The following is a 12,651-nucleotide window of genomic DNA, read 5'->3' as shown; positions in this document are numbered from 1 at the left end:
TAACACTTACAAGTCTCTTAAGATAAATAGGGAAGGTTTGGCGAGTGGTAAAAGGATTGGTGGGTTTTGGATTATTTTGGGAGGCACACCTCTGGTCCTGTAAAGACTACATTTGTAAAACAAGGGCAGCCTTGTTTTCTTTCTCAAAGAATTGGGTGGTTACCTCAATGATATTGAAGGACTGACATACCCATTCATTTAAGTTGGAAAGTTTTACTTTTCCTCATTTAGCTTAGGGGAGAAGGCCTCTTCCAAAATTCCTATCAGGCTCTGAATATCAGCTATGGTTAGTTTAGTCAGACCAGTGGCCTCCTGTTTTGGTAATCTATTTACAAACAATTTTGAGGATCTTCCCTAGGCTTAAGAAATGTGTACCTTATATTTAGACGCTATATAACCCTTTTTACTTAATAACCACTGGCTGGATACCTTTGGCCAAGCCCAGAACCTCGATAGTCCACATTCCAGGGTCTACTAAGTCTTCTATTTTAGCTTCAGATTATCTGTTCCTTGTTGCTTTTTGTTAGAACCATTTGGTGATGAGGGTGGTTCCCTTGCCCCTCAAGAAACAGAGTGGCCCCTAACTTAGTTAATAAATCTCTTCCCATTAAAGGGATGGGACAGTCAGGCACAAACAGGAAGGAATGTAAAAACAGCTGGCCATTGATCTTGCACAAAAGGGGTTCCAGGAAGGTGTGCCCCTGTCTCTTCCCTAACAGCTCCATTATGTATTCCTTATGACTGCTAAGGTTTCCAATCCTTTGGGTTAAGACCAAGGTTGCACCAGTGTCTTTAAGAAATCCTGTCATGTGGCCCACCACATCAATGACCACCCAAGGCTCTACATTAGTTATGTAGATGGTATCTCTAGGCAGAGCCACTTTCGGCCTTGGGCCCCTTCAGTCTTCTGATTGCAAAACCATCAATGACTGAGCCCCCCACCCCCCCACCGTCGCTCTCTGGCGTATGGGGCATTCCCTCTTCCAATGCCCTGGCTGTTTGCAAAGGGCACATTGATCACAATCCTCCCTCCAGTCCGTTGTATCCACACAGGGTACACTGGCCTTGTATGGCTACCCATGGACCCTGTGGTCTGCCAGGGCCAGGTTGGCCCAGAAAAGCCAACTTCCCCTTTGGTGGTCTCTGAGTGGACAAAGCCACTGCCGTCATCTGGGCCTTTTGCATATTTCTCTGGGTGCGTTCAGCCTTTTCGACCATATCCCTATTACCGAAAACCAAATAAGCCAATTGGAACAAATTGTTCATCAGAGTCTGAGGACCAGCAGTTGTTCTCTGAATTTTGCTCCTGATGTCTGGGTCAGACTGGGCTATGAAATGCATAGCCAAAAGGGCCTGTACCTCAGGGGAGAAGGGAACCACGTTCCTTCAGGATCCATGGCCCTGTAGGGTGGGTCAGTTAAAATGTACTCAGTGTACTTCCTAGAGTTATCCCTCCAAGCTACACATGCCTTAAATTCCTTTTGGGTTCCATTGCCTAGATACAAGGCCATGGAAATTTGAACACAGGGTACTTCACTCAATTTTAAATTTCCTAACTCATATTGCGGCCAAACCTGATTACATAACCTACTAAGTTTTTTCCGTTTAATTCCTGTTGTCCAAATCTTTCCCAATCCCAGAGTATATGGCCCAGAGGGGTATTGGTTGGGATTAATGCAGCCTGACCCATTTTAGACAAGCTCCTGAGCTGTCCAAAACTCCACTCTTAAGTAAAATCCACCGTGCAATTTGGTGAAGATTTGCACTTATGACTTTAGATGCTGTCCCTTCCAGGGTAGTCTCCCAACCAGGTGTTAGTGCCCAAAAAGTTGTCACAAAGAAACAGCATAGAAGACATCCCCAATGGTGTTGATAATGAGTGGGAGTTGGTCTAGCTATAAGTTGGGAATAAAGGGTCAGCATTTATGGGGCTTCCCTGGTGGCGCAGTGGTTGGGAGTCCACCTGCCGATGCAGGGGACACGGGTTCGTGCCCCGATCCGGGAAGATCCCACATGCCATGGAGCGGCTGGGCTCGTGGGCCATGGCCACTGAGCCTGCGCATCGGAGCCTGTGCTCCGCAGTGGGAGAGGCCACAACAGTGAGAGGCCCGCATACGGCAAAAAAAAAAAAAAAAAAAAGGGTCAGCACTTGTAAGGGTCAGAGGGAGGGGAGTAAAAGCAATAAAAAGTACACCTTGGTGGTCACACAGGTTTTCTGGGGTTAGTGGAAGAAAGAAAGAAATGGAGTAGGAATGAACAAGAATGCAAGAATGTAGGAGAAAAACCTCAGAGTCAGGGAGATGAGTATAGAGATTAACAATTCTGTCCTGGATCTGCTGTTGCATGTGCACAAGCAACAGGACTGACCTACCGCTCAAAAATGAGCAGACACTGGCAGAGCGTCCTCCCCAGTATACTGGCTCGCAGCATCACAAGGGCCTCTTTAGGACCAAAACCTAACTCTCAACATTCTTACCTTATCACCATCCCTTCGTGGTTGCCAGCTGAAACCATGCACCTCAGATTGGGCCTTGAACCCACGTGGCGGGACTCGAACCCGGCCAAAAACCTGATTGGGACTTGAACCCACGAGGCTGGGACTTGAACCTGGCCAAAACCAGGGTTCACACAAATCAGAATTAGGAAGAACCAGGGTTCTTCCAACTGAGATCACACACCTGGTTTTAGGACTTAATGAAGCTCAGGTTCTTGATGTCTCATCGCAGAAAGAATTCAGTGAGAGACAAAGTGATAGGTAAGAAGTGGATTTAGGGACTTCCCTGGTGGTGCAGTGGTTGAAGATCCACCTGCCAATGTAGGAGACACAGGTTCAATCCCTGGTCCGGGAAGATCCCATATGCCATGGAGCAACTAAGCCTGTGTGCCACAACTACTGAGCCTGCACTCTAGGGCCCGCGAGCCACAGCTACAGAGCCCATGTGCCACAACTACTGTAGCCCGCGTGCCTAGAGCCTGTGCTCCGCCCCTGCTTACCACAACTAGAGAAAGCCCTGGGCACAGCAACAAAGACCCAACGCAGCCAAAACATAATAAATAAATAAATAAATTTATTTTTTTAAAAAAAGAAGTAGATTTATTTAGAGAGAAACACACTCCACAGACAGAGTGTGGACCATCTCAGAAGGTGAGAAAGGCACCAGGGTAAGGGGTTGTCAGTTTTTATAGGGTTGGGTAATTTCATAGGCTAATGAGTGGCAGGAGTATTTCAGCTATTTTGGGAAGGGGCGGGGATTTCTAGGAATTGGGCCACCGCCCACTTTTTTTTTTTTAAAAGAAGATGTTGGGGGTAGGAGTTTATTAATTAATTTATTTTTGCTGGGTTGCATCTTCTTTTCTGTGCGAGGGCTTTCTCTAGTTGTGGCAAACGGGGGCCACTCTTCATCGTGGTGCGCGGGCCTCTCACTATCGCGGCCTCTCTTGTTGTGGAGCACAGGCTCCAGACGCACAGGCTCAGTAGTTGTGGCTCACGGGACAAGTTGCTCCGCGGCATGTGGGATTCTCCCAGACCAGGGCTCGAACCTGTGTCCCCTGCATTAGCAGGCAGATTCTCAACCACTGTGCCACCAGGGAAGCCCCACCGCCCACTTTTTGATCCTTATGGTCAGTCTTAGAACTGTCTTGGTGCCTGTGGGTGTGTCATTTAGCTTCCTGATGTGTTACAGCGAGTGTATACTGAGACTCAAGGTCTAGTGGAAGTTGACTTGTCTGCCATCTTGGACCCATTTGGTTCTAATCAGTTTGTGTCATGTCCTCGGGCTATGTCATTCTTTCATGGGTAGTGCCCTGCCCCCTTCCCTCCTGTTTCACAGTGATGGACACAACTTTTCCTTTGGGGGGGTGTGTGTGTATGTTTATATGTGTGTGTATGTACACACGTGTATATATGTATATGACTGTTTTTTTTTCCCCGAATCTTTGAAAGTAAGATGAAGATATTATGACACTTTACCCCTAAATAATAAAGCATGCGTCTCTTAAGAATAATGTTCTTTTACATCAGGGCAATAATATCACACCTAAGAAAATTAAAAGTAATTGTATAATATCATTTAATATCCAATTTATTTTTTATGTTTTATTTTTTTGTTTTGTTTTGTTTTTGGCCAAGCCATGTGGCTTGTGATATCTTAGTTCCCTGACCAGGGATTGAATTCTGGCCCTCGGCAGTGAAAGCACGGAGTCCTAACCACTGCACCACCAGGGAATTCCCTCCAATTTATTTTTAAATTTCCCCAATTGTCTCAAGATTCTTTTTATATCTTTTTGGTGTGTGTTTTGAATCAGGAGCCAATCAAGCTTCCTTTATTTCAGGCTGTTTAAAATTTTTGAAGAGCTAATCCCTTGGGACTGAATTTTTTGGTGACTAGTTCTGATGGCATTTCTTATAACATTTCATGTAGCAATGTTCCTGAAACCGAACAGATGCTTTAGGATGTCATCCTCCTCCCAAGAGAGCCATATCACTTTCATTAACATGGTCACAAACTGTGTGCTTTGTGCTCAAGGGAAATGAACCTATGGGCTTTTTGCTGTTTATGCAAGAGAAAATTGTCTGCTATTGTAGGGCTGTTAATAACCCTTTGTATTGTACTCAGTTGATAGCTGCCTTGCCTGTGGGAGCTCTCATGCAGAAAAGAGAAATTAACTAAAACAGAAGGGTCCCTTCCTTTGGGATGGAAAGGAAACATGGAAATTCAAGATAAAATGAAAGGCCAGGGAAAGCAGACATGCTTTAGCATCCCTATGTTGAAGCCAATCCCTCCTTCCTTCCTTCCTTCCTTCCTTCCTTCCTTCCTTCCTTCCTTCCTTCCTTCCTTCCTCCCTCCCTCCCTCCCTCCCTCCCTCCCTCCCTCCCTCCCTCCCTTCCTCCCTTCCTAATTCTGATTTGAGAGCTGTGTAGTGTTAGAGTTCTTCATGACTTAGGTAACTTTGTTTTTTAATAGTTACCCCCAGTTCTCCTATATTTAAAGTGAGAATTTTGATAAAATTTTAAAAAGGAATTTAACTATAGATCTTGCTTCATAGACATGATGCAATTGTTGTGACTGCTTCTCTTAATTCTGTCCCAAAGGCTAAATTTTTAATTCTCCTCATGTTTTGGAGGTCCCCAAGACCACTCCTAGGTTCACTGATTCACTGCTAGTGTTACCTGAAAACTGGTTTGCCTCTTGGTGAGTGTTGAGCCAAAAGACACAATGGAGCCAAAGATGGGGAGAAGGAAGGATTTATTCCTTGCAGCAAGTAAGGAGAACACTGGGGGTCTTTCCCAAAGCAGTGTCTCTCCCAACAGCAAAATTGGGGAAGTTTTAAGCTAAGGGCACATGCATATTCATGATGGGGCTTGGGTGGTCAACAGAGTCCAAGCTTTAGTTGATTGAAGTCAGAAGTTCAGAAAAGGTCAGCATCATCAGCCCTTAGGTTCCAGTACATCTGGTGGTTGAGGCTTCAGGCTACTCTTTACCATTGAAAGAGAACTGGGAGTCTTTATAACTAATATATTATCTTCGCTATTGTTATTTCTCTTGCCTGATAACAGTCAGCATCTGCATTCTTTCTTCTCTTAAGATCATTGATTTCTAAGACCTATTAAAGGGCAAGCATTGTGGCCAGGCTTAGATCCCAGAATGGCTTAGGCCAAAATGGCCTCTCTTATGTCAAGAAAGCCATGACTGATTTTCTTTCTCCGGGGACCCTCTACCTTATCTGCTTACACGAAGATTCAGAGAACTCAGCATATAGCTGTCCTCATGGTTATGATTTATTACAACAACAGGCTACGGAACAAAATCAGCCAAGGGAAAAGGCTCGTGGGCTGAAGTCTGCAGGAAGCGAGGCACACGCTTCCAGGAGTTCTCTCCCAGTGGAGTCACAGGGGACGTGTTTAATTTCTCCAGCATTGAACTGTGACCACACACGCAGAGCTACCAGGGAAGCTCATTAGAGACTGGGCGCTCATGGTTTTTACTGGGGCTGGTCACATAGGCACCCTCTTTCTAGCATAATTCCAGACTCCCAGAAGGAAGATAGCTGTTCACCATAAACCACGTTGTTTACACCGTTTAGGCTTAGTGAGCCTGTCTTATCAGTTCTGGGAATGGTGAGAGCCCTCCGGAGATCCAGGCTCCCAGACTCCAGCCAGGGTCTACCTTTCAAGTAGGCCTTTCTAAGGATGGTAGTCTCAGGCCTGCTGTGTTAACTCTTCTGTATACAACTAGCTTTCTTCCTTTCCTTCCACTATGCAAATCAGAACATTCAAAGAATGCTTACATCTTCCCAGTGACAAAATTACTACGATTTATATCACACTAGCAGACTGTATGTGGAGAAGGAGAGGCAAAAAAGGATGTTATATTTTGGGGATGACTTTCATTTTCTTATCCTCAGATGACTAGTTTTAAATTTGTATATTAATCCATTACTCTTTGTCAAAAAAAATACAGGTTTATTGCTAGTATTATTTTAAAAGTTGTACTCTAAAAATCATACTTTGTGCTCTGAAGTGATCTTTTTCTATTAAAAAATACACTAGTTCCTAGAGACAACCCACAGAATGGGAATATGACAAGCAACTTGTATCTATTGATAGAATATATAAGGACTTATTACAATTCATTAATAAAAAGACAACCCACGTTAAAAAACGAACAAAGACCTGAATAGACATTTCTCCAAAGAATATCTACAAATGGCCAATAAGCCTGTAAAAAGATGCTCAACATCATTAGTCATCAGGGAAAGGCAATCAAAACTATAGTGAGGGCTTCCCTGGTGGCCCAGTGGTTAAGAATCCACCTGCCAATGCAGGGGACACAGGTTCGAGCCGTGGTCTGGGAAAATCCCACATGCTACGGAGCAGCTAAACCCGCGAGCCACAACTACTGAGCCCACGTGCTGCAACTACTGAAGCCCGCATGCCTAGAGCCCGTGTTCCACAACAAGAGAAGCCACCACAGTGAGAAGCCCATGCACCGTAATGAAGAGTAGCCCCCGCTCGCTGCAACTAGGGAGAAGCCCACACGCAGCAACGAAGACCCAACGCAGCCAAAAATAAAATAAATTTATTTAAAAAAAAACAACTAGTGAAATACTACTTGACACACACTAGGATGGCTATGATCAGAAACATAGATAATAATGTGTTGCTGAGGATGTGAAGAAATTGGAGCTCTCATATACTGCTGATGGGAATATAAAATGGTACAACTGCTCTGGAAAACAGTCTGGCAGTTCCTCAAATGATTAAACATAAAGTTATCATAATGATCCAGCGATTCCACTCCTAGTGATGCCGAAAACTCGACCTCTGTGCGCTGGGGCTGAATCGAATCTTGGAGATAGAGTTTCGGGTGAAGTAGAAAGAATAGCTTTACTGCTTTGGCAGGCAAAGGGGGAAACAGCACGCTCCTGCCCAGAAAAACTGTGTGTCCAAACCTGGTAGGCAAATATTTTTATTTCATGATCTTCCTGACATATGTTTCTCGTATTTTTTTTTTTTTTTATCCCTTTCAACGTATAGCCAAGGAAGGCACGACTGAAAAATGCAGTCTGTGTTTCATTTAGGCTGGTGCTTTGTATTAGTCCCACATCAGTGTCTGGCATGGAGAAAGCATCGTGAGGGGTCTGGGAGAACTTTCTTACTTCTTCTGAGTCGAATTCTCACAGTGACTTCAGTCTGTTTTTTGAAGTATTATAAATTCTTGGCCAGGTAATCCCTGAAACTCATGTTCAAAGGCAAATACCAAAGCATATCCTAAAACCAAATATAAATGAATTTTAGATGGACTGCCATTTTAGCTGACTCACATCACTGCTCCCCTCATCGTGATTTTTGGAAGCTTGTCAAAGGGACTGGAAGCTCTAACTCAGGTGTTTCAGAAACAAATAATGCATTTTTGATATTTCCCAGAGAGGACATTATTATATATCTTGAAATCTCAGCAAGGACTTGCCTCACCACAAAGCAGGGATGGCCGTGAAGGTGAAACCCTGTATCCCGTTGACCAGCCCCCTCCTGCACTGCCGTACCCTTTCCTTACAGAATCTGTGCTGTCTGACTACATCATGGTGTGATCTTCAGAGGAGACAGGTCATCTCATTCCTTTGTGACCTGACTTTCCGAGATTCTTTGTTTTATGGGACTGTGGAGTCTGGTGTGTGACACAGGTCCAATGACCAGGTGTGCTATTTCTTTGGTGTTTCCATGATTGATATTCTTGTAAATCCCTTTGGGGATTTTAATACTGTTCAATCTATATTTAAACCATTAAATCTGACAATAAGAAGTAGGACCCTTGGCAGAAATTAATTGCATATTTGAGAATGGCCGGTTAACGAACACCTAAACAACTTCATAGAGCAGGCAAGAACAGGTCTTTCAAGCAAAAGGGGTCCATCTTCACCTGCTCCCTGAGTAACTGGTGCCAGGGTGCCAAACTCCAGAATCGCCATTAGTTTGGATACCATGGATTAGTTTTCTGGAGAAGTCGGTTGTGATGCTAATGTGGTACAGGGCATTCTTTCTCTTTCTGTCCTTGTCCCAAGCCTGTCATCCTGCAGAGCCCCTGAATGCAGTCTTGTTATGCTGTGAGGTACAAAGTCACACCAAGGAACTCTAGCTGGTAGGCATTTGTGGCAGTAGGAACATAAAGTGGATAAAGGTCTCATCTGTATTTGTTTTCTCTCTCCCATCTCCTGCATCCTTACCAGGCAAAAGTAGAAGAAAAGATCCAAGAGGTCTTCAGTTCTTACAAGTTCAACCACCTTGTACCAAGGTAAGCTGTGGTTAAGTGTTTGAGGGGATCCGGGAAATACCATCTCCCATGGGAGCCTTTCTTCTTTCCTCCTTGAGCTTGTCCAACCTCAGGGGATGAGTCTGCTGTGAGGCTGGTGTTCCCTGACCTTGTGGCTCCCTGGAGGTGCTCCTGACCCCAGCTCCTACCACTATTAGAATACTGTCTAGAGGAGCTGCTCACTTGAACTGAGCCATCAGCTGTTACATGGGGATGCCCTCAGGGCCTGAACTCTGAGCTCTGAAGGTGGAGAGAGGAAGTTCATGATCTTGAAGCTTAGTTCTGATCTGCTGTGCTGATGTTCAGAACTCTCAAGCTTTTCATATAACACTTTGAAACAGATGTAGAGTCCAGGGGGATGGCAAAGGATGGATTCCTTTGATGTATATTATGACTTGACTGGGAAAATGTGAGAAGTTTGAGCTTCTCCCAGCCTGGCCTTTACTGGTGATTGTGCAGCAGATTCCCAAGGGCGACATTTCAAGTGAGAAATAAAATGCCTTTTGTTTTCCTTGGTGCTTAGTAAGTTGAAGCCTTCTGAGCTCTTTGATGTCAGAAATTCCAAAAGGAGGATTATAAGCAGAAACTTATTAATTTGAACCTTCATTTTCTCTTTTTTCTCCCAATTTTGTAATGTATCACACTAGAATTTCATAAGGTTATTTCATTTATTAGCATTTCTCTTCTAATCACAGATTGCTTCTCTGAAACTGTCCTGTGTTATCTTTCCTGATCAGTAGTCCAAATTGTGTTTGGTCATTGTTTTATCTTAATGTTATAGCACTTTTCCTTGACAGTCTCTGGACGTAGCCTAGTTGGGCCGCTGGCTGATTCTCTCTGGATGGGAAGCTGAAGGGTCTGAGGTCCAGCCTGACCTCCTTTATCATGTCTCCCAATTTCCTGAGGCCTCCTAACACACTAACTCCTGGCAAGTCAGTCTCTGGGTACTTCTGCTTACTGGACCATTACAAATATTTCTAGCCTGAGTTAACTTGGTGTCTTTTTTTGCCACCATTCCATTTTGCCCTTATTTCCATGAGAAGAAATTTAGTTAAAATATTCTGATTAGCCAAGGCAGAAAACAGTTGGAAAAATGGAAAGACAGGTGGAAGAGTTCTCTTCATCTTTCTTCCCTAGAGCAGAAAAGGAAAGCATCAACTAACCAGAGGAGTCTTCTTCCAAACTGCTAACCTAAATTTCTACTTTAACTCGTAGCCCAGACCTCAATCAATGAATTATTGCTTTTGTCATGAGCCACAGTTGGAGCTTAGCAAACGACACCATTTGTGTAAACAGCTCGGGGAGAAGGAGCTCTCTGCCCAGTACAGGCTGTTTCCCCAGAGGTGGTAGGACTTGGTGATGGTGAGGGGCATGGTGGCTTCAGGAGGGGTTTGTGGTTAGAGTTGCATCACGATGACTCACCTGATTGTGCTCTGAGTCACTGTGCCCTGTCACCAGCTCTGTGGACACATATCCTCTGTATTTCCAAAGGGACCTTTGATCATTTGACATTCCTTTTTCACCCACCATCAGAATAGAGCCCTTGGACTTTCCTTTTATTCTTACTGAGATGGGATGGAGAATAGGAGGTTACAATCTGGGAAGAAGCTGTGTTTTGGGAGTGGTGGTAGAGGACAGTAAAGGAGTAAAATCCCCTGATTCATAGGTCTTAGGTCAGGTGTGGGTGGAAAACAAAAATGTTTCTGTTGGGTTTGTATCCTTTGTGGAAATAGAATATACCAGGGCTCTGGGTTTATGTCAGGAATCTGACATTTCCCATTTTGTCATTGTTGCCTATGAAAATGAGTGTTTTAAAGGATGCTAATTAGCATCCTTTTAATAATTAATATTAGAGATATTAATATTAGAGATATTACACACTGCTAATTAATATTAGCAGTGCTAATTAATATTAGAGATATTACACACTGTGGCCAGATGGCTGAGAATGTAAATCAACTTATCAACATGAGGCTGGAGCCAAACATCTTCACCATAGAATGAACTTCTGGGGTTTAAGAATAAATATGAAAATTTATCAGCATTTTAAATTACTATCACAATTACAATATTTAATATTTTAGTAGTCAAATTTTAAAAGTCTAGTATTGTATTGCAGGAACGAAACTTCCTTGTTAGCTGAAGTGAATATTCAGATAGAGCAATTAATCTAGGTGACATGGCTCGTGTGTGTTTCTGAGGTCATGCTGCTGATCCGATGTGGCAGAATCACACACACTCCCAGGATCACTGACCACGCCCAGGTCCGGGGATGCCAGCAATGGTGCTGAGCGAGGCATCCATCTATTCAGCCTTTCAGAGCCACTGCCAAATAGAAGATTGGGCTGAAGTTCAAGGCTGAAGCTGAATGTTGTTACATTCTACAGTTTATTCCTCATCCCAGAAATGATCTTCCTCACTCTCAGACTGTGAAACATGCATTCTCTCCTGGAGTGAGGGGGTCCCTCCCAAGGAGCTTTTGGACCATGCTTTGAACAGTTCTGTTTATCCGTATCCTGCTTTCCCATAAAAGTTAATTTTTCTTTCCCCGTGGTTAGTCATTCTCACAGTTTCACATGCTTATGAATTTCCCCTTTTCCATGTATTATATTAGCTTTAGTAAGACACCTGAAATGCATAAACCACACACACACACACACACACACACACACACTCACATGAAATTTTTAAATTGTCGGGGAGTTCCCTGGTGACCTAGTGGTTAGGATTCTGGGCTTTCGCTGCCGTAACCCAGGTTCAGTTCCTGGTCTGGGAACTGAGATCCCTCAAGCTGTGCAGCGTGGCCAAAAAACAAACAAACAAATTGTTTTTTTCTTGGGAAAAAGTAGCCTGGTGCTCCTTGTAAGGGGGAAATATTGATAATGCTAATAGAGCACTGAAGGTTAAGTGTTGGCAGTTGCTCTGAAGCCAGAATGCTCTGAGTTAAGCTCTCAAAGCAGTTTTCATACGGGCACCTGCTCAGCTTCCATGTTTTCTGCCATTTCGCTATGTGATGATACTTTAGCATTTTCCAAATCCTGAGCAGTTGAAAGATATGGTCCTTCATACTGTTGTTCTTTCCAACGTTCATACAAGTAAGTTCATCTTCCCTCCCACCCTCTCTCAAGTGACTTACTGCTTATGTGCCAGAGGCTTACTTTTTGACTGGAGAAGCCCCTGGCTTTAGTGGGTTTAAAGCCCTCCCAGCAGCCAACAATGGACTGATTCCCTGATCTCTCATCTGTCACAAACAAAGGCATGAGTCTCAGGGATGGTCCACGTTTAGGGGGAGGGAGTGTGTTTGCTGTCATTCAGTTTGCTGTGTTCATTTAAAGTCATTCATTCCTTCACCCATTTGGCAACGGTATCTAGGGGCTCAGGCACTGCTGGGCTCTGGGAACAGGGTGAGCAAGGCTGACCCAGGTCCTGCTCCTGCTGGGCTCTCAGTCTCATGGGGAAGGTAGTTATTAAACCAGTGAATTCAAAGAACATAGTTACCAAGGGGGTGACTGTCTCTCTTTTTTTTTTAATATAAATTTCTTTTATTTATTTATTTTTGGCTGCGTTGGGTCTTCGTTGCTTCTCCCTAGTTGCCGCGAGCGGGGGCTACTCTTCGTTGCAGTGCACGGGCTTCTCACTGCGGTGACTTCTGTTGTGGAACACGGGCTCTAGGTGCGCGGGCTTCAGTAGTTGTGGCTCGCGGGCTCTAGAGCTCAGGCTCAGTAGTTGTGGCACACGGGCTTAGTTGCTCTGCGGCATGTGGGATCTTCCCGGACCAGGGCTCAAACCCGTGTCCTCTGCATTGGCAGGCGGATTCTCAACCACTGCGCCACCAGGGAAG

At 44.3% G+C, this 12,651-nt stretch overlaps 1 protein-coding gene across 2 annotated transcripts in view; it reads left to right on the top strand.

Moving 5' to 3' along the window:
- Positions 1-12,651, top strand: part of LOC309818672 (protein farnesyltransferase subunit beta) — an 84,580-nt gene that overhangs the window by 12,856 nt on the left and 59,073 nt on the right. For both annotated transcript variants that reach the window (XM_082648503.1, XM_082648502.1), the window contains exon 2: positions 8,728-8,792. In XM_082648503.1, coding sequence (XP_082504629.1) covers positions 8,728-8,792 — 65 coding nt within the window. The remainder of the gene's footprint in view (positions 1-8,727; positions 8,793-12,651) is intronic.

The sequence above is a fragment of the Grampus griseus genome (assembly GCF_964374135.1).
Source record: "Grampus griseus genome assembly, chromosome: 2".
NCBI lineage: Eukaryota > Metazoa > Chordata > Mammalia > Artiodactyla > Delphinidae > Grampus > Grampus griseus.
Note: the sequence above shows the minus strand (reverse complement) of the source record. Positions and strands in the feature narration are given on the sequence as shown.